The sequence below is a fragment of the Narcine bancroftii genome, chromosome 4 (genome assembly GCF_036971445.1).
Source record: "Narcine bancroftii isolate sNarBan1 chromosome 4, sNarBan1.hap1, whole genome shotgun sequence".
Taxonomy (NCBI): domain Eukaryota; kingdom Metazoa; phylum Chordata; class Chondrichthyes; order Torpediniformes; family Narcinidae; genus Narcine; species Narcine bancroftii.
The window spans coordinates 231298389-231319792 of NC_091472.1; the positions used below are offsets into that span (position 1 = coordinate 231298389).

Below are 21404 nucleotides of genomic sequence, written 5' to 3' on the forward strand. Positions count from 1 at the left end.
TGCAGATGACACAAAAATCAAAGGTGTGACTTTCAAAGCTTGCAAGTTCTGGATCTGGACCAGCTGGAAAAATGGGTTACAAAGTTGCAGATGGAACTTAATCCAGACAAGTTTGAGGTGTTGTACTTTGAGTGTGCTGAGCAAAGTAGGACGTACATGGTAAACGGTAAGACACTGAGGAGTGCAGTAAAACAGAGGTATCTGGGAATACAGGCACATCATTCCTTGAAAGTAGCATCACAGGTTGATAGATTTTAAAGAGAGTTGTACAAGACATTGGTGAGGTCAAATTTGGAGTATTGTGTGTAGTTTTGGTCACCAAACTATTGGAGAGATATCAAATAGATTGAAAGAGTGCAGAGAAGATTGACAAAGATGTTGCCGGGACTTGAGAAACCGAGCTACAGGGAAAGGTTAAACAGGTTAAGACTTCATTTCCTGAAGCACAAAGGAATGAGGGGACATTTGACAGAGGTATACAAAATTATGAGAGATATAGACAGAGCAAAGTCAGTAGGCTTTTTCCACTGAGGATAGGTGAGACAAGAACTAGAGGAAAGGGGTTAAGGGTGAAAGATGAGATGTTTAAAGGGAACACTAGGGGAAACTTCACACAGAGAGTGGTGAGAGTGTGGAATGAGATGCCAGCTGAAGTGGTGAATGCGGACTCAATTTTGTCATTAAAGTAAAATTTGGATAGATATGTGCTTGAGAGGGGTATGCAAGGTTATGGTTCAGGTCATTGGGTTGAGGCAGAATAATAGTTCAGCACAGCCTAAATGGGTTGAATGGCCTGTTTCTAGCTCTTCTGGTTCTAGTGATCTATGGTTTTAACAGAATTGTGTTGGATTGGAGGATGGATCAAGTCTGTTTCTTTCAGAGATTTTAATTTCATTTTTTTTAATTGAAACACACTCACACACACATCTTCATTTGTATCTCACTGAGCTGCCTTTTTCTTTCCAGACTTATGAAAATAATGTTTCTACAGCTTATCTGGAAAGTATTGAAGACGTATACAAAAAGTCTTTCCTTCCAGAGATGCGGTAAGTGAACTGGAACCCAGAGTTAATTTTTTTGTTCATTGCATGGAGTTGATGAGTTTTCAATGAATGCGGTACGAACTATTTATCAAGTTTATTACCATCTGACTGTATATATGCAACCAGACAAATCAGCATTTCTCCAGACCACGGTGCATGCACATGCTGATAATCACATATCTACATGTAGAAATAATTTAAAATAGAGGTACTCCTCAACTTATGTGCGTGTTCTGTTCTGGCCGACCCGTTGTATCTTGAAATTGACGCATGTCGAAATTGCACTGTATCATTGTGATGGTTTTTCAAATACAACAGGGCAGCCACCAAGACCAACTCTTGCGAGAGGTTGGCCACTGCTGGCAACTTCTCACGAGAAGCATTATTTTCCATAGATTGGCCTGACTTTCACCTGTAAAAGCATAATTTTTATATTTTTTTACGTTTTTGTCGGTGGTGTTTACTGATGGCCGTAAGTCACATAGGTGATGTCAGGGAATACCTGTGTATTATATATATAAATATTTTGGGATGATTTACACGGTTATAGGATACTGTTCATCAACCTCAGCCTGCGGGAAGAAGCCATTTCCAATCCTGACAGCCCTGATTTTAATGCTTCTGTATCTCCTTGATGGTTAGAAAGGGTTCTCCATAAGTTTTTGAGCCCTATTGAAATAAAGGCCCCAGTGAATGTCATCAGTAGAGGAAAAGGGGCCCCCAGTGATCTTCTCTGCTGTTTTAATGATCATCTGTATTGATTTCCTGTCTGCTTTGCATCTACCATACAATGATGCAGGCAGACAGGACACTCTCAAACATGCTCCTGTAAAATGTTGCCAAAATGGAGGCTGGTAGCCTTGCCCTTTTGAACCTCCTTACAAAGTGTAGGGACTGCTGCATCTTCCTGAACAGTGAGGAGGAGTTGTGACTCCAAGATAGGTTATCCGTTATATGTACACCAAGGAACTTTATGCTCTCCACTATGACAAAGCCATTGATGTGTAATGGAGAGAAGTCGTTCTTCGTCCTCCTGAACTCCACAATGATCTCCACGTCTTGTCCCTGCGACGAGCCTGCCAACGTCCTCCCTGGCAACTGACTCGTCGTTGTTGCCAATGAGGCCAAAAACTTGATTATTCTCTTTGAACTGAATCTGGCAGTGCAGTCACGAGTCAGCAGTGTGGATTTACTGAGCTTACCAGCTCGAGCTGATGTTTTTCTTCCAAATTTCTCTCCTCCATCTGCTATACAGCATTGTGGTGGTAGGCTAATTGTAGTGGCTCCAGATCTTTACAAGTTAATTCTGGCCATGATCAATCTCTCAAAGCATTTCATCCCAGTAGATCTGAGTGCTGCTGGGTGATAGTCATTGAGGCAACTTACTCTACAGAGAGTGGTGGGAGTGTGGAAAGAGCTGCCAGCTGAATTGGTAAATGCAGGCTCAATTTTGAAATTTAAGCAAAATTTAGAGTGATTAATGGATGGGAGGAATGTAGTCCAGGTGCAGGTCAGTGGGACGAGGCAGAATAATAGTTCAGCAGAGTGTGGAAGGGACAAAAGGCCTGTGTCTGTGCAGTAGTGTTCTATGGTTCTATCCCACACACTGCACCCTCTACTGCCACTGTTCAACTCTCAGCTACCAATGCAGACACAGCAACAGTCAACTTCCCTGCCTTTTGAACTGAATAACTGCACCCAGAATCTCTCTTGAATTAATTTAGATTTTGATCCTGGTCACATTTGTTCCTCATTTGCCAATGTTGTCTTGTGGTGATTTTAAATTGTAACAAATTTTGTATAATGAATATACAAGCTGGGCTTTCCAGACCCACAGCCTGGTAAGTTAACATTTAATTGTGCTTGCCTTTGTGACATTTAAGCAAAATGTCATGTGGAATATTTTTTTTAAATTTTTCACACCATAAACCACATTAACCATGATACATACTTTTTCCTTTTCAAATATATACAGTGCCATTTTCTCCCCCCCCCCTCCTCCCATCCCACCCTCCCTACCTCCCCCCCACCTCGTCCATTTAAAGTACAAAATCTAGGATACATTAATACTTGACAGAAATCTGCTCCTGCATCAAAACCATAAAGGCCAGACGCCGATGTTATTTGCTCTGGAAAAAATAACGCGTGTTTTAAAAATGGCAATCCTAAACTCTTAATGCATTGCTAAGATTCTGAATTTATTTTTGAATGCCTGCTTTAAATAAAATTGCATAACTGACCTTTACAGAAAAATTCTCTTGTATGCATAATTCTTAACATATTGAATGATTTTGCATATCATTTGCCTTTTAAGGAATGTTTATTTGCTCATTTTGTCAAAGCAGCCTCATTGTGAAATACGTTTTTTGTTTAACCAGTTTTCCAAATGTTCTTTTCATCCTGTATCCACATCTTGCTATGAGTTTGTTGCCATGTGGTATTCTTATAGTACACTCCTACCCTGCAGCAATCAAGTAATTAGTACTTGATTCATTTACTTTTTTAAAAAAAAATAGAACTTGCATTTTTTTTTCCCTTCTGAAGTGTCTCCCTACCTTCCCAGAGTGGCCGTTCACACAGGACCGACTAAAACTCCAAATATCCATATCACACTGCAGGTTTAAACAGAATGCCTGAAGTGCACTATTTATGTCCTGTTTATTAGCCCATTGTTTGTGGATCACCAGTTCAGTTTAGACTGCAGGCGATCCATAAAAATGGCTGAGTCGTGGAGGTAAAATTTTGGACCGGGAATTCCCATTACAATCTTTTTACACAGACTGTGTTCCATAAAATTGGGATTAATTTCCCGGAACGCAGCAGCTGTAATTGTGAATGTTTGCCTTCAAGAACTTTTCACCGGACTTTCCTTTAGTAAGTTGCCATTATAAGACCACTTCAATATGAAGGAATAACACAAAACTAAATAACACAAAGCGACAGGTTATTGATTACCCAAATAATATACTATCCATTTGTTCAGAAATCCCAATAGCTCAGTGTTTGGCACACAGCGGCCCTCACCCCTGTGGCTGCCCTGAGGACACATGTTCCTGGGAGCACAGCAGCCCTGTTCGTGTTGCTACTCTTGGGGGGCCTATTCCTGTTACTATCCTGGGTGCAAGAAGTCCCCATTTCAGCAGCTCTCTCATGAGCATGATGGCCCCTGTTCCTGTAGTTACTCTTGGGGCACAGGGACCCCTGTTCCTACTGGTTCATGGGGATCCCCATTCCAGTGGATGACCAGGGCTCATTTGCTTCACTGGAAAATCCATTAGATTGTAGTGTATCAGCCAAAAAAAGTGAATTAATTAAAACAAGGTTAATATCCAATAGTCCAGAAAATCAGCCAATGTTTGAAAAGGAGAAAAGGGAACAGGAAGGGCCAAGGGGATCATTTTTCTCTGTTATTAATATCACTCATTAGACTGGCCATTTTGTCACTTGTGTAACGCAGTTCATCTGCAGAAACTAGTAATTTCCTATTCTGAAACATCCCTAAAACACTGGATGGCTTGCACAATAACTATTCGAGTTCTAACAGTAATAACTTTGCTTTTTCAGTGAGACATCTAATGTTTTACACTATGAAGCAATCAAAGCACCCAGTGAAGAGATGGTAAGAATTATTAGAATTGCTTTACTCCCCACTAACGCTTTACCCCAAGCTTTTTGTTGTTCCACTTTCTTCAATGAAATGTTTTCCACCCTGCTCCTCTTTATGTGGAATGGGTCAAAATGAGCAAAAGGAAATTTTAAGCCCCAGTCTTTGTAATTCTCTCCTCTTTTCACCACAGTTATGGATGCTTCTTGAAGGTTCCCTTCCATTGTGTCTCCTGGAACTATTCTTTACTACCTGGTTTTCTTTCAAATTGGGCACAATGAATCAATTTAGTAGGCTGGGGGAATATGCCTACCTCACTAAGTTGTTAGGTGTTCCACTACTTTGTCTCTTCCAGGGCATCACTGCTTGATTCTTCTCAGACAGCTATTTTGAAGTTCGAGCCACAAAATTGAATCATCACCATAATTTAGTGTAATTTTCCACTCAGCCTTGAATCTGAATCTAATTTGTTTTTCTTCTATCCATTTGATCACTAGAATGCTTATTGGCAAGAAATCTTGGTTGTTTATAGGATGCAGTAAGCACATTTTTCATTTAAAATTTAAATTTAGAGATCCAGAGCATTAATAGGCCCACAAGACTGTGCCACCCAATTAACCTACGTATGTTTTTGGAGGATGGGAGGAAACTGGCGCACCCAGCGGAAACCAATGTAGATCACAGGAAGAACGTGCAAATGCCTTACAAATAGTGTGGTGCTAACTGCTGATTTAGCCATGCTGATAATCTTGGAATATTACTAAACCTGACTGCCTGATAATTTGTGTCTTAAGAGATGTTAGCTGGTTGCGTCTGAGTGATACAAAATGAAACATCTGTTAAATGTGAGGCCCCTGCATCAGGTTTCTCCAGAGGAACCTCTCACCTTGTGCTTTGTTTCCAACTATGCACTGTCTTCAAATTAATTAAAAAAACATTTTTAAATGTAATTTTTTTTTTGACTAACAGAACTCTATAACAGGCCAAATTGGCCCTACGAGTCCATGCCACCCAATTTACACCCCACTAACCGACACCTCAGTACATTTTTTGAGGGGTGAGAGGAAACCAGAGCCCCAGGAAAAAACCCACAGAGACATGGGGAGAATGTACAAACTCCTTGCAGACAGTGTGGGATTTGAACCCCCAGATCCAATCGCTGGCACTGTAACGGCGCTGCATTAACTGCTACGCCAACCGTGCCCATTAATCGTTGTCAAAAAATTTATGAACAACGGGCACTTATTTTCTGTAAGCAAAATTGTAAAGCAATACACAAAAATGCTGGAGAAACTCACCAGGTCAGGCTGCATCCATAGGAAGGAAAAAGCAGTCAACGTTTCAGGCCTGAGCATATCTGTTTGATCAATATTTGGGCAAATTTGGCGTAACTGTTTACCATGATACCATGAACAACAGGAGAGCAATTGTTTTTGTCCCTTTCACATCTGTGATTGCATCTAACAGAGAAAATAATTCCTTTGTATTTTAAAATATTAATTTTTAGTCATAAACCTGTATTGGGAAAATAGAGGCTGCATTCTAAGCAGGAAAAAATGCTCATTACGTGGGAAAGTGGCAGGTGCCTTTTGTTGATGTGAGTTATTTTGAAAGGTAGAATGGGGATTTGAAAGGTTAATGCACGTGGTTTGACCAGACAATTCTGTCCAGCATCAAAATAGCCCAACATGTCAAAATGTCAATAGAACTGCCATTTCTTTATTTTAAATAACCCAAATGTTAATGTTTTGATTGAGATACCATCATTAAAAATGCAAAAGCAAATAATTTTACTCCCCTCTGATGATGTCAGTAATAGAAGCAATGCAAACAATTGTTTCAAATGATCTAGAGGCATAAATTGTTCTCTCTCTGGTGCAGGGTTTTGATAATGAAACCTGTAACCATTAAATGTGCAGAATAGTCGAAACCCTGTGTCCTTGTGCATTTCCCATCTATAAATACATCAGGCCAATTTATTCTAGTTTGTAAACATTCCATTAGTTCCAAGATTGGCCAGTCTTTACATTCTACCTGACATTCTTCATCTACCTGTAAATTATTACACATCGATGTATAGATCCATTTTTTCAACTCAAATGCTGGTCACAGAAATCGCTAAAGACATCAGAAGATGGAGAGGAAATCTGAAACAGGCTCACTTGATGTGATTTGGCTCACGGTGACCCGGTCATCACCGGCATTCTTCAGAAACAATTTCAAGAGCTTTGGACCTGGGCAACTGAAGCATGGTAGTGGTGGCACTGCAGCACTTAAAAAGGTGTTTCTACTCTGAACAGGATCAAGCCTGTGAAAATGTACGTCTGTAAATTATACATTTGTAAACCTCTATAACTCATTTTCAGTAAAAGTATGGGTCATTATTTTGAGAATTTGTATCCCTTTTCAGCTTCATCTGATACTTTGATATTTTTTTCTCTATTATATCTATTTTAAATTTACTGAACTGATTTATTTTGAAGAGTTAAAATGTGGAAGATTTATACTATGCAAGCCTTGGTTTCAAGTATTGGTTACTGTCCTTCAACTAAATCCAAGTTGACATTTTATTTCCGTATCAAAGCCATTAAGTACTACATCTCATTTTGGGTTTATTTCAATTATAAAAACAAACTTCACCACACAAAGTCTTTCAGCTTGTTTGATCTGCATGTTGCATTTACTCAGGGGCTGGTGTGCATTACACTGCTGGAACCATCTCCTGCCAGAATAAATGAGTGGAAAAAGCCTGCCCTAGCCCGGTTTAATTTTATGTGAAGCTGACGCTGCTAAAGCCCTCAGCAAAAAGGTTAAGAGTATTACATTTATCATTGTAATACTGCTGGAGTAGTGCCCTTTTTCACCCCTCCCAAACAATCATGGAGATATTATTTGGGCAGTCTTAAACTGTGCTGTTATGGATATGTAAGGCACTGTATTTTGAAACTGGAGAGAAGGAAATCTGGTAAAGATTAATGGTATGCTTACCAGCAAGTTATTTAAGATGTATTTAATTTTGTTTTATGTTTTAGATCAGCCATTACTCACCTTTTTATTTGCTATGCTCCCCACCACCCCCCCACCCCCCCCCCAATCCCAGGACTCTGGTCAAAGTCCTATGGGCCCCCTTCCCAGTGAAGCAGTCAAGTTTAGTTGGTTTCTTCCATACTTTTCTCCAACCGACGACATAAAAAAAAACAAAAAATATTTTATGATTTCAGTCTGTGACCCACCCCTCCCCCCTTAAATGTGCTGTGCCCCCGCCCCACCCACCCCCAGGGGCCACCCGTATGATCCCAATTGAGAATGGCTGTTTTAGACCATAAGATGTAGGAGAAGAATTAGGCTAGTCGGCCCACCAAATCTGCTCCACTACTCAAATTATGGCTGATATGGTTTTTTTGTTGCTCATCCCCATTCTCTTTCCTTCTCTCGATAACCCTTAACACATTTATTCATCAAGAACCTATCGATCTCTGCTTTAAATATGTGACTTGGCCTCCAGAGCCATCTGTGGTAATGGATTCCACGGCTTCACCACCCTCTGGCTGAAAAAATTTCTCGTCATCTCTGTTCTAAATGGATGTCCTTTTATTCTGATGCTGTGCCCTCTGGTCATAGACTCTCCCACTACTGGAATAATCTTCTGCATGTCCACTCTATCTCACCCTTTCAGTCGGTTTCAGTGAGACCCTGCTCATCTTTCTAAACTTCAGTGAGTACAGACCCAGAACCATCAAATGTCCCTCATATGTTAACATTTTGTCCCCAGGATCATTTGCATAAATCTCTGGATCCTCTCCAATACCACTGCTTCCTTCCTTAAATATGGTGGCCAAAACGGTTCACAATAATCCAAATGTGGTCTGACTTAAAGCTTCAGTATTAGATCTCTGTTTTTAATCTTCTCTTCCTCCTGAGTAGTGCCCTTTTTGTCTTCCTTACTACCAACTCAACCCACAAGTCAACCTTTCTGGAATCCTGCACTAGGACTCCTTAGTTCCTTTGGACCGCCACTTGTGAATTCCCTCCCTATTTAGAAAATGGGTGCCTTTTCTATGTCTTCTACCAGAGTGCATTAACACATATTTCCCTACGCTGTGTTCCATCTGCCGCTGCTTTTCCCATTCTGTCAACCTCTCCAAGTGCTTCTGCAGACTCCCTCCTTGCTCAACTCTACCAGGCAGTCCACTTCTCTTAATATCGTCTGTAAACTTGCCACAGAGCTATCAATTTAGTTATCCAAGTCCTTTACAAATAAGGTGAAAAGTAGCGGATTCAACACCGACCCCAGCCAGAGAAGGTCTCCTTTATTACCACTCTTTGCCTTTGACCAGACAGCCAATCTTCTATCCATACTGGTACCTTTCCCATAATACCATGGGCTCCAATCTTGTTTAGCAGACTCCTGTGTCAAGAGTCTTCTCAAAATCCAAGTATGATTCCACTGTGTAAATGGCTTTTCTGACACTCATCCATTTGCTGACTCTTTTAAGCACTGACCAGGTATAAAGGACCCTTGATGATAGGACTTCATTCTAGCCTCAGCCTCCATTGTTGTGATGCTGCCATTTGTCTCTCCAGCCAAGACTAAGCCCTGCAAATGAAACTATCAGTTTCCCTTCAGTTTTGTAGTTGACAGCTAATTTTAAGAATTCAGGCAGGACTTTAAGAATTGTGGCAAGATTGCCCAATCTCATTAATGTTCAACATTTACAGTGATTTTATCATTCCAGGAGTTTGAATCCAGGCTCCAGATCTGAAGGTGAAGGACATTGCTCATCACCACAGCCTCTTAAAAAAAAATGATTTATGATGTGCTATTGAGTTCTACTGCTGAAGGGACTGTGAACAATGAACTTCATTGTTTTACAAGAATGTTAAAATTTCAAGTGGCAATCTTTTTTATCCATGGTTTGCTCTGAACTTGTACTCTTTTTCCTATTGGATGTTTTAGTTTAGGTGGAACTTAGAATTAAAACATTTCAAAGATAAGAGCTTCTTTCCACCATGCAGATATGCTCTTAACTCCTTGTTTCACTTCTCCGCTCTGTGGAGGTTTGCATGTTAAACCTCGTGCACCTAAAGAAATCTCTTGGTGCCTGCCACATTGACCACCGCCAGTGGGCTGATATCGCCTCAAACCGTGCATCTTGGCGCCTCACAGTTCGGCGGGCAGCAACCTCCTTTGAAGAAGACCGCAGAGCCCACCTCACTGACAAAAGACAAAGGAAGAAAAACCCAACACCCAACCCCAACCAAGCAATTTTCCCCTGCATCCGTGTCTGCCTGTCCCGCATCAGACTTGTTAGCCACAAATGAGCCTGCAGCTGACGTGGACATACCCCTCCATAAATCTTCGTCCGCGAAACTAAGCCAAAGAGAGAAGACATATCATAGTTTCCATTCTGAATCCCCAGTGTTGACAGATCCACTTTTAAGCAGAGCCAGGCCATGAATTGCATGATCTCAAATACTTTACTTCATTGTTTGTGGTAGTAGCCGGCCCGGATATCATCTGCAAGCTGTTAGTGAGCACTTTTGTTCTACTTCTTTCAACCCCATCCTTGGACCACCATTGAAATTTAAGAATTACACAAGTTCTTTTACTGAATAGTGCTCTCCCACCCAGTTTAAATATTTAGCAAGCCAGTTTTGAGCATTAAAAAACAGTGGCAACATCAAGACTTTAGATCCAGCTTAAACTTTAAGAACATTTTAAAAAGCAAATTAGAGATGAACATCTGTTTGTTTGGTGCAGAGAAGCTTAGCAGTGTATAAAAATGAGGCATGCCAAGTCAGAAATAGGAAAATAGTACAATTAAATGTGTGGTTGAAGAGCTCTATGTGGGACAGAAGTTGGAGGGGTGGGGGTGGTTTTCAGGTCTGTGGATTATTGGGATTTCTCCCAGGGCAAGTGGCACCACTCCAAAACTGGAATGGCATCAATATCCTTGCAGGATGAGGATCAGAGTGGAGGAATTGAGGGGAAGGTGAAGTTTAGGCCTTCACACCAGGGTTTTGATGTTTCAGATGTGGTAGGGAGGGATGAAAAAGAGATGAGAGAAGGACTGTGCAGGGGGAAGGATGCAGCTGCTTAGAGAGGATGAAATCACTACGATGCCCCCCCCCCCCCCCCACCCCGACTCAGTGCAGACACGGCTCTTTGCTACAAGGGACACTAATTAAACGCTCCCAACCCTTTTAACAGTGCTCATCTTACCAACAGTTTCTCCAGCACTCTTCCACATTTCTAGGCCAGGAGTGAAGCAGGGTGGTTCCTAGCTGTCAAAGAGAGAGAACAAAGAGGGCGTGGCACCTTTAAAATACTGGAGGTTCCAGCCCAGGTTGTTAGGAGTGAACAATAGCTCAGTGCCAATGACTTGGTTCCAGGAGAGTTAATCCAATTACAATAACGAATGGCCCAAGACCAAGTACAGTCAGGCTGGAGAGTCCAGTCCAAGTAATTTACATGGTTCCATCAGCATGGTGTGCACTAATGGGTGGCATGGAACCAAACCTTGATTGGTAGCGAGTGTGTCCTCTGACGAGGTAAGGGGAAGTGCTGTCACGTGACATTAGCTATATCTCATGCCACAGAATTTAAGTGGAAATCAGATTAGTGTTTCAGATGTGGCAAAGACTTGGGAACCTTTTTACATTCAACATGGTCTTGTGATAAAGTAAGACCTTTTTGGCTGGAATTATGAAATTTCCCTAATATTGACTGGGAATTCTTATTGTCAGAGGCAGAGATGGGGCAGAATTTAAATACATCCAGCAGATTTTCTTGCGGCAACATGTAGATGATCCACCCAAGGAAGCGACCATACTAGATCTTGTATGGAGAAACAAGTATCAGCAGGCGATCATAACTCCAGTATTTTTAAGATAATTACAAACAAGGATAATTCAGGACCTTGAGTGTGGCGGGGAGATGAGGGGAAAGGAATGCCAAATTAGGAAAGGTTAGTTCAAATCTGATGCGTGGGGCTTGTTTAATGACCAGGTTGAGTCAGTAGTGAATAAGAGAAATGAAATGCTGGCATTCATTTCAAGAGGAATAGAATACAATAACAGTGATGTTGAGGCTTTATAAGGCATTGGTGAGGCCTCACTTGGAGAATTGTGAGCAGTTTTGGTTTGTCATTTAAGAAAGGATGTGCTGACCTTAGAGAGGGTTCAGAGGAAAGTCATGAGAATAATTCCATGAATGAAGGGGTTATCATCTGGGGAATGTTTGCCAGTTCTTGGCCTGTACTTGTTGGAATTTAGGAGAATGAGGGGGATCTCACTGAAACATTTCAAATGTTGAAAAGCATGGACAGAGTAGATGTAGAAAGGTTGTTTCCCATGGTCTAGGACTAGAAGGCACAACTTCAGGATTGAAAGGTATCTGCTTAGAACAGAGGTGTGGAGGAGTTTCTTTGGCCAGAGAGTGGTGAATCTGTGGAATTTGTTGGTACAGATGGTTATGGAGGTCAAGTAATTTAACATATTTAGGGTGAGATTGATAGGCTCTTGAGTAGCCAGGGCATCAAAAGTTATGGGGAGAAGGCCGGGTAGTGGGAAACTAGATTAGCTCATGATTAAATGTTGGCGTAGACTCCATGGGCCAAATAGCCTATTTTAGCTTCTTTTATGTCTATGTCTTCTATTCTTTTAATCAGAATTCAAAACAGGCAGTTTTCAGTAAAGAAGAAAGATGAGCAAGGCAAGGTTCAGGAACTTAAAAATGAAAATGAAGTATGTGTAAAGTTTAGGATGCTGAAATCAGGGTCCATAAGGAAGCATGAAGAAACTTAAATGAAATTTAGGGCCTTCTTTCGGACTGCATGAAATACCCTTGACAAGTTGGATCAAGCAGAAAGCATTTTAAATGTACATTAAAAACAATGATATCTTACAAGAGGACGGCACTACTCGAGGACAAAGGGGGGAATTTATGCATGGAATTAGGAAGTGGGCAGTGTGCTTTGCATTGACGTTCACCAAGGAGAAGGATGTAGAGAATAGTGAGATCAAGGAGTGGGAAGGTTGATGTTCTGCAACATATTGATGTTAACAAGGAAGAGATTTTGGTTCTACTGCAGAACATTAAGATGGATAGGTCATCGGAGCTTGATGGGATCTATTTTAAGTTATTGAGAGAAGGGATTGCTGGGGCATTGATGAAGATTTTTGTCTCTTCTCTAAGGAACGTTCTAGAGGACTAGAAAGTAGCCAGGGCAATAGGGACAAATAAGAAAATGATAGACCAATAAATTTTACATCAGTGGAAGGGAAATAGTTGGAAAAAAGTCTTGGGCATAGGATTTGGAAAACCATGGGGTTGTTGGGGATGTTCAGCTTTTGTGAGGGGTCCTCTCATTTGTCCATAGGGATAAATGATGCGACCTCTGGTGGTTGTAAATAATTTGGACAAATGGTGGGATAAATAGTGAGTTTGAGGATGAGGTGAAAATTAGCATAGTTGTCAAAAGTGAAGAAAGTTTGCAAAGGATACAATAGGGTAACTTGTTGCTTTTCACCAAGTCCCATAAAACTAAAATCTGCTATTATACTGTATCTAACCAAAGTGCTACTGTAATTGCAGGTTACTGAAGACATCGGGCTCTTAAAATGGGATAAAGGACCATGGCTGGAGCAAAGTAATGTTTCCTTCCATTTACTCAGACAGCTGTGAGTACAGTCACACTTAATTGGGGCGGGTACTTCCTTTAATGTTATTTCAAACCAATTGTTTCTGAAGTTTGTTTATTTATCATCGGATTGTACAAGTACAACCCAAGGAAACAGCATTCTCCAGTCCTGGGTGCAACACATTGCAAACACAAGTCCAAACATAAGATGAGTGATGCATATGCACAGTGTGCGTGTGTTTGTTTTTATACACGCACAGGCACCACACACTTCTGTTTCTCTTTCCTGATGGGAGTAGCTGGAAGATGATGTGTGTGGTTTCGTAGGGGTCTTCACTTGCCCCTTTTCCACAGGCATCCCAGTTAATTGGCTGTGCAGTGCCCCGGGATAAGAAATCGTTTGTGCTTTTTCCACTGGGCCACCCTTATCTGGTACACGATCCCCAGGGATCGGAGCATTCTACCTCCAACTTGAAACGGATGATTCATCGATGTTTACATGAATGTTGTAGCTGGCCACCTTCCTGAAATAGCTCCAGTCCATAGGCTCCAAGCAGTTCTCCCCCCCCCCCCCCCCCCCCCCAACCCACTTTCCCCGGTCATGTCCAGATCTCCCTGCAAATTGACCTAGTTTGTTTTTCCAGTGGTCTGTCTGCCAGGGTTATCAGGACGGAAGTGTCACAAGTGTGATCTGAATAAACAAGGTGGGGACGAGGGGCAGCCTTGTATATTTCAGGGACACTGGTGTCCACCAGATCCAGGGAGTTTTCTCCTCTGGTGGCAAAGTGGACATACTGTTGAAACCATGATAGGCAGGTTTCAGGCTGGCATAGTTGAAATCACCAGCCACAATTATGGTACCATCAGGGTTGGATGTCTGGGCTCACAGATACTATCATAAAGCTCCTTCATTGTTTCACCCTCATTTGCTGAAGGCAGAATGTAAACTTCAGCAATCAGTGTGGCCAAGAATTCCCTGGACTGGTTGAAGGAACTGCATTTCACCATCTAAGCATTCACTCTGCTGGGGAATAATTTATTTTGAATATTTTATTTTTGATTTTCCAAAGACTCATGCAAATCTAATAAACAAAATATTATATTCTCTTTCCACATAATATGATTTAGAGTGTCCTTATTTCCCCTCCTTACACACTCCCCTCCCTATCCCTTAAATTATACAAATACCAAAATATAAAAATACAAAACTACTGAAACCACCTAAATACCGACAAAGACAACAATCCTCAAAGCTAGAGGACCTCGGGTGTTAAATAAAACATCTATGGGCAAAAACACACATTGTCTGCACTGTGTTCCTCATTTTATACTCTTAATCCTTTAGCTGTTAGGACGGATTGTTTATTTTCTCTTATTCAGGGAGGGGGAGGGAGGCGTGAATTATATCTGTGCACCTATGTGCCTCATATACGGTTGCCACACTTTAATGAATGTGTCATATCTCTTCCATAAATTGTAGGTGATTTTCTCCAGGGGAATGAAACACTATTTCTGTATTCCATCGAGCAATATTTAGCTGGGAGTCGCACATCCATGTGACTGCTATACACTTCCTGGCTACTGACAAGGCGGTCTTCACCAACTGAATTTGGTGTCTGGACAGAATAAACTGCACTTCCCCAATGTCCCCTGGATGGTACAATTCCAGATCCTGTAGAAAATCCACCTTAGTAATTTTTTTCAGTGTATTCCCCCAGGGCTTCCCAGAAGGATCTCACCCTTATTCACAGCCAGGTGGAATGGACAAAGGTTTCTACCTCCACACTGCACCTAAAGCACATTTCTGAAATTTCTGGCTTTGACGTGTAATTTTATCAGTTGGTGTGAGGTATAACTGATGCAAGAAATTATATTGCACGAGCATATGTCTGGCATTGACAATTCCTGTCATGCTAACCAAACACAAATCTTCCCACCATCATTCATCAATTGTTATGGCCAAGTCTAACTCCCATCTTTCCCTAGACCAATGTAAGCCCATCTTCGGGCCTTCACTTTGGATTATAGAATACATCCTAGAGATAAATTTACACACAATCCCCATTTGAATTAGAGTCTCCATGTCACTTCAGTCAGGCAGAGTCATTGTTGGTCCCAGTTTATCCCTTAAAAAGTTGCCTTAATTGCAGAAAGCAGAAGAGTTTTCTATTCGATAACTCGTATTTGGTCCTCAACTACTTGAATGGCATGAGATGCCCTTGATAGTAACAATCCTCGATGCACCTTATCCCCTTCCGGCACAGGTGTCCAGGATCTTCTTGGGTTTTAAATTGTTCTGGGTCAAGGGTGTTTTAGGAGATAACCCCCACCCTCAATCCAATACATCGATTTATTCTTTGCCACATCTGGCACACATGTTTTATTATGGGGTTATCTGTTTTTTTTTTCAAAACTAATTTGGCATCCCATTTGTATAAATTCTCCTGCTATCTTTTACCCTATTGCATGTAACCCAATTTGTGCCCAAGAAGGGGGACCCCCTCCCTCAAAAAATAAGGCACGAACTTTGCCTGGGATGCCCAATAGTATTTTTTCAAAATCTGGCAATTTTAAGACCCCCAATTTGTATTCCTATGTCAACTTTTCTATGGAGACTCTAGACACCTTACTATTCCAAAAAAAAGTTTCTGCCACATCCATTGAACATTTTAAAGTACTGGGACAATGAAATGGGCAGTGTTTGAAAAAGATATTGTAGTCTTGGCATCACCTTCATTTTTTTTTTTACACAGTTAACTCTGCCCACCAATGTTATGGGCAGAGTTTTCCATCTAGCCAGGTCCTCCTTGATCTTCTGGAGCAAAGGGAGATCATTTAATTTGTATATAAATTGCGTAGGTTTTTATCTACTCTTACACCTAGGTATTTAATGCCTTCCTGCAGCCACGTTAATTGGTTTTCCTGTTAATGGGGTCTATAATCTCCTTTTGACATCTAGATTTTATTGAGATTAATCTTATACCAGAGACTTTCCTGTAATCCTCCAGAATGGGTCCTCAGTCTGGTCAACGACCCCTCAGGTTCCATCAAATACACGAACACATTGTCAGCAAGCAGGTTGATTTTGAGTTCCACCTGGCCCACCTTGAACCTCTTTATGTCTGGATCCCACCGAATGGTTCCTGCCCGTGGTTCAATAGTTAGTATGAACAGAGCTGGGGACAGTGGGCAGCCCTGCCAACTAGATTGACTCAGCGGGAACACTGGAGACCTCTTCCCTTTTGTGACTATTTTACCATGGGGTTTATAATACAATGTCCTTATCCAATTGCGAAATGTTTGACCCAGTTCAAATTTCTCCAGTGTCTTCAACAAAAAAAATCCTATTCCAACCTATCAAAGGCCTTTGCATCCAGGGATACGGCCACTCCCCCAACTATGCCAGGTGCATTCTATTGAGCAATTCAGCTAAGTTATATGCTGATTGCCTCTTTTGAACAAATCCAGCCTGATCCAGGATTGTTATTTTCAGCACATGTTTTGCCAACCTATTGGCCAATGTTTTTGCTATAATTCTATAATCTACATTCAATAATGATAAAGACCTTTAGGAGGAGGGTTTCAATGGATCCCTGTCTTTTTTTTGGGATCACCATAATGATTGCTGTTGAAAAAGACTCTGTTGCCTAATCCACCACCTTCATAAGGAGGGACATTAAAAGGTCTTTGCATTTTCTATAAAATTTGAAGGGGATTTACCCACCTGCAGAATGTTGAGTATGTTCAATCTCTAGAGAAGGGAGTGTCTTATTCCTCTTGATCCAAATTTGGTAATTCCAATGAAAGCAAGAAATCATCTATTTTGGCAGGGACCCCCACCAATTCTGATTTATACAGTTCTTTATAGAATTTACTAAATGTATCATTTATTTATTTTGGCTTATATGAAATCTTGCCTTCCTCGTTTGAATCACATTAATTGTTCTCAATCAGAGACCGCGTGGACTCTCACCTGCCAGGACAAAACTTTATGGGCCCTTTCCCCCAGCTCATAATACTGTTGCCTCGATCTTAATATCAGCTTCTCTGTTTTGTATGTCTGCAACATATTGTATTTGAGCTTTTTATTCACTAAATCCCTATATTTTTCTTTACACCCCAACCTTTGATAATCTTTTTCCAGTTGAGCTATGTCCTGTTCCAAATTATTAATTTCCTTCATGTATTTCCTTTTTATCACTTTATGTATCCAATTATCTTGCCCCTTAAATAACCCTTCAACGTATCCCAAATTTTAAAAATTGCTATAAGTAAAGAGACAGTACATCTCGCAGAACAGTTCTACCTGAGTTCTGACAAAGCTACAAAATTCCGGCTTTCCCAACAGCAATGGGTTTAGGTTCCATCTATTCTCTGTAACCTGCTTATCTGGCATTATGATGGACAAAGTCAGGGGTGAATGGTCTGACAGCAGCTGAACCATGTACTCAGTCTCCACTATCCTACTTTCCAACTGGACTGATGCCAGAAAAAAAATCAACTCGAGTTTAGGAATTGTGTTGTCTTGAGAAAAAGGAGTAATCCTTTTCTCTTGTGTTCAGCTTTCTCCAAGTGTCCATGAGGTTCAAATCTTTAATGAAGGCCAGGGTGGACTTGGCCACCTTGGCCCTTGTCACCTTCTTGGCTGACTTATCCATGGCCAGATCCAGACAAAAATTGAAATCCCCACCAATCAATATATTCTCACCCCTCTCAGATACATTCAAGAATATATCTTGTATGAATTTTTCATCATCGAAATTTGGGGCTTATATATTCATAAGTGTCCATGATTCTGAGTATATTTGACAATGCATCATCACGAACCTCCCGACTGGGCCAGCGACCACTCCCCAGACCATTACTGGAACATTCTTTCCTATTAGGATTGCCAGTCCCCTGGCTCTGGAATTGAAGGACGACGCTGGCATCTAACCTACCCATCCCCTTTTTAATTTGGAATGTTCCTGGTTCGTAAGATGGGTTTCCTGCAGGAACTCTGTCTGTCTGCAACTTCTTACGGTGTGGCAAGACTCTTCTCTTGATCATTCCATTTAGCTCATTTACATTAAAACATAATTTAATTGTTTTGTCCATCACCCCAGTGCCTCTTCATCTTCCTCTCCCCCTCTCTTCTTGTCCTCCAATACTTACTTACCTTCCATCCCTTTTGCCTTGTGTCGACTCCTGGCGGAAACGTCCATATGCAAAATGAAACCTAAAGAAATTGACAAAACCAAAATCAATAATTCAAAATAATACATAAAAGCCCCACATGGTCCCTTCTCCTTCCCCTCTTTCCCCACTCCACTCTTACCCTTCCCAGTGCCCCTATCCCCTACACATGCGCCAACTCCCCCTCCAATCTGGAGCGTGCCTGTGGCACCTATCAAACCTCTCCACCTATTCCACCACCTCAAAGTTCCCCACATAGTTTTCCTATTTAAACTTACAACCTTCGTGATAAACAAGTGTAACCATTTTATTTATAAAATTTAATTATATATAGATTATGTTCAGCCAGATCCCTTCTTATCACCATCTCTTTATCCTCCCTGGGGATCCACCTGGCCTGCGACTAGACTCTTAGCAAGCCTCGCGCCTCTTTAGTTTCTGGAAAAAACTTCTCCCACCCCCACCAATGCAGGAACGCTTTCAAAGTCACTCAATATAGTAATGTGAACCCAATACATGTATTTTTATTTATTTTTTGCCGTATTTAAATACTTCTGTCTTTTTACCAATTCTACACTTGTATCCGGGAAATAAAGAACCTTTTCACCCTTAACTTCTAACGAGCCACCTCTTTGTTTCGCACCCACTGGTGCTGTGCGCAGAATTGGTTCTCTATCTTGGTATCCCTGGAGTCTTATGAGGTCCGAATGGGGTCTTTGTCCCGGTCCTGATTTGGGGAAGAACTTCCATCCGAAGTTCTCCTGCCCTTTCCATTCCCAATATCTCAGGGATTCAACTTTTAAAAATTCCATTGGGGTCTTTCCCCTCCTTCCCCTTTTAAAGTCCTACAATTTTTATATTATTTCTCCTATTAAGGTTTCTAACATAGCTAGTTTATCCCAAATCTTTTGCCTGTCCTTTACCCCCACGCCTCTATCATTTTATAACCTTTCTACACTGTCCTCCATCCTATTGACCCTCTCCATATTCACCCTTCCAGATACCTCCCCCATGGCCCTCCTAAATTCTCTTATTTCTGCTGTTAAGTCTTTTAAAATATTTCTTTGTCTTTTTGTGGAGGCCTCAACTACTGCCTCCATTGCTTTCATGATATTTTCCATAGAGGGCTACCAGCCCCCTCCTTCGCTATGCCCCATTTTCTTCCTCTCTCCTGCCTGTGACGACGGGCCTCCCAGTCAACCACTCTCCCCTTGTCCCTCTGTGTCATTCCTGACGCACTGCCTCTGTCGCCATCATTGCTGATTTTGCTACCTCTGCCATTTCACTGCCTCTGCTGCCTCCAGGATGCAGGTAAGGCTGTTCTCCCAGCGCAGCCCAGTCTTCCACCCCTGCCTCGGGATTCTTGGTCAGGTTCTGGGTCAACTGCCTCCTCCACAGTCTCTCCCGTGCCGCCCTTCTCTGCCCACTCTTGCCGTTGCCCGTGGGGCCCAATACCGTTGCCACTATCGCTACACAAACCTCTGCCGTCTTAACTGTTGCTGCAGCTGCAACCACGATTGCAGCTGCTGCTGCCTTGTTGCTTCCGTGCTTGTAGGGCTGCTCCATGGTTGCCGACAATGCCTCCTCTCTGCCTCTCTTGACCCATTCCTGTTGGTTCCTTCGGGTCTCACCTCAACGTGCAGGCATTGGCTTTCTCACAGCGATGCCTGAACTCTTCCCTGTGCCCGCCGACGAGTGGATCCTGTTGTCCTCCGACTCGACAGCTTGCGCTGGTAGGTCATTCTTCATGTGGGTTCCTTGAACAGGCCCTGCCATTTTCTTTACCACAAGGCTACCTCTCTTGGTCTTTGTGCTGGGGTCGCTGTTTCTTTCTGTATTGTCTTTTTAAAAAATTTCTTCCCCAAATCTAAAAGTTTTAAACTTCTTGCTGTTTTTTTTTTTGTTGTTGCCCCTTTTCTGATGTTTTCCTGGCTGTTTTTTTGCTATTTTCACTTGTTATCTCAGGAGCTCTGAGAATCACGTCTATCCCCTACTCTACATCGTGTGACTCCCTGGGGATAAAATTGTTGATGGAAACCTGAGATTCTGGGTACAAGAAGTCAATCACATAGCGACTGGTGCACAATCCCACAGCTCAAGCTATTTCAGGAAATGATTTATTTTCAGTCCCCATAACGGAGCACACCTTCAGTTTAATCTCTTGTTCCTGCAGAGATTTTGCTCCTGTTCTTTCTCCACCACCCCCCCCCCCCCAACCACCTTTGTTCACTCATCCCACAGATGAGCTGGATTAGTCTACAGCCTGTGTGCAGTTCCCAGCATTCTGAAAGCAAAACAGAAATTTGATGTAATGAAGAGAAATCGCAAGAACATGTTGGAATCTTGAGTGGACAAAGAAATGCTAAAGGAACTCAATGGGTCAGGCAGCATCCATGGAGAGAAAAGGTCATACATATGTTTCCCTTTACTGAGACTGGTAAAGGATCCTGGCCCGAAATGTTGACTGACCTTTTCTGACAATGGATGCTGCCTGACCTGCTGAGTTCCTCCAGGGTTTCCTTGTTCACTATAAATGTTACCTAGTTGCTTGGGAAATAAGTTTTTAAGTAGGCCTTCAGGGGTGTTTAAAACCAACAACTTCCAGCATTAAACGAATGTGGTGAGCAGCTCATGACTGGCACGTGGTTGTTCCTATCATGGCATCTTTTATATGGAAGAGGCGGGCTGGGCTGGAGGGAAAGTTGTTGAACAAGTTGAGCAGAGGGTGTGGGTGGTGACGCATGTCTGACATCTGAGGAAGTGACAGGCAGGCCACCCTGGAGGGAAGGTGATGCCTGATAAGGGATGGCAGTGTGGCAAGAATTTGTTGTAGGTGGCAGATGATGTCAACAAATTAATGGCAGGCAGATAAAGTGTAAGATCATATGAGAGAGAGGAAGTAGAGTGGTGGGTTTTGACTGCTGCCCCAAATCCACGTCT

The 21404-nt window shown here is 41.9% G+C and overlaps 1 protein-coding gene across 2 annotated transcripts in view; it reads left to right on the forward strand.

Moving 5' to 3' along the window:
- ndufa10 (NADH:ubiquinone oxidoreductase subunit A10) overlaps nt 1-21404 on the forward strand; it is a 64331-nt gene that overhangs the window by 26533 nt on the left and 16394 nt on the right. For both annotated transcript variants that reach the window (XM_069934286.1, XM_069934287.1), the window contains exons 6-8: nt 967-1046; nt 4608-4662; nt 13244-13329. In XM_069934286.1, coding sequence (XP_069790387.1) covers nt 967-1046; nt 4608-4662; nt 13244-13329 — 221 coding nt within the window. The remainder of the gene's footprint in view (nt 1-966; nt 1047-4607; nt 4663-13243; nt 13330-21404) is intronic.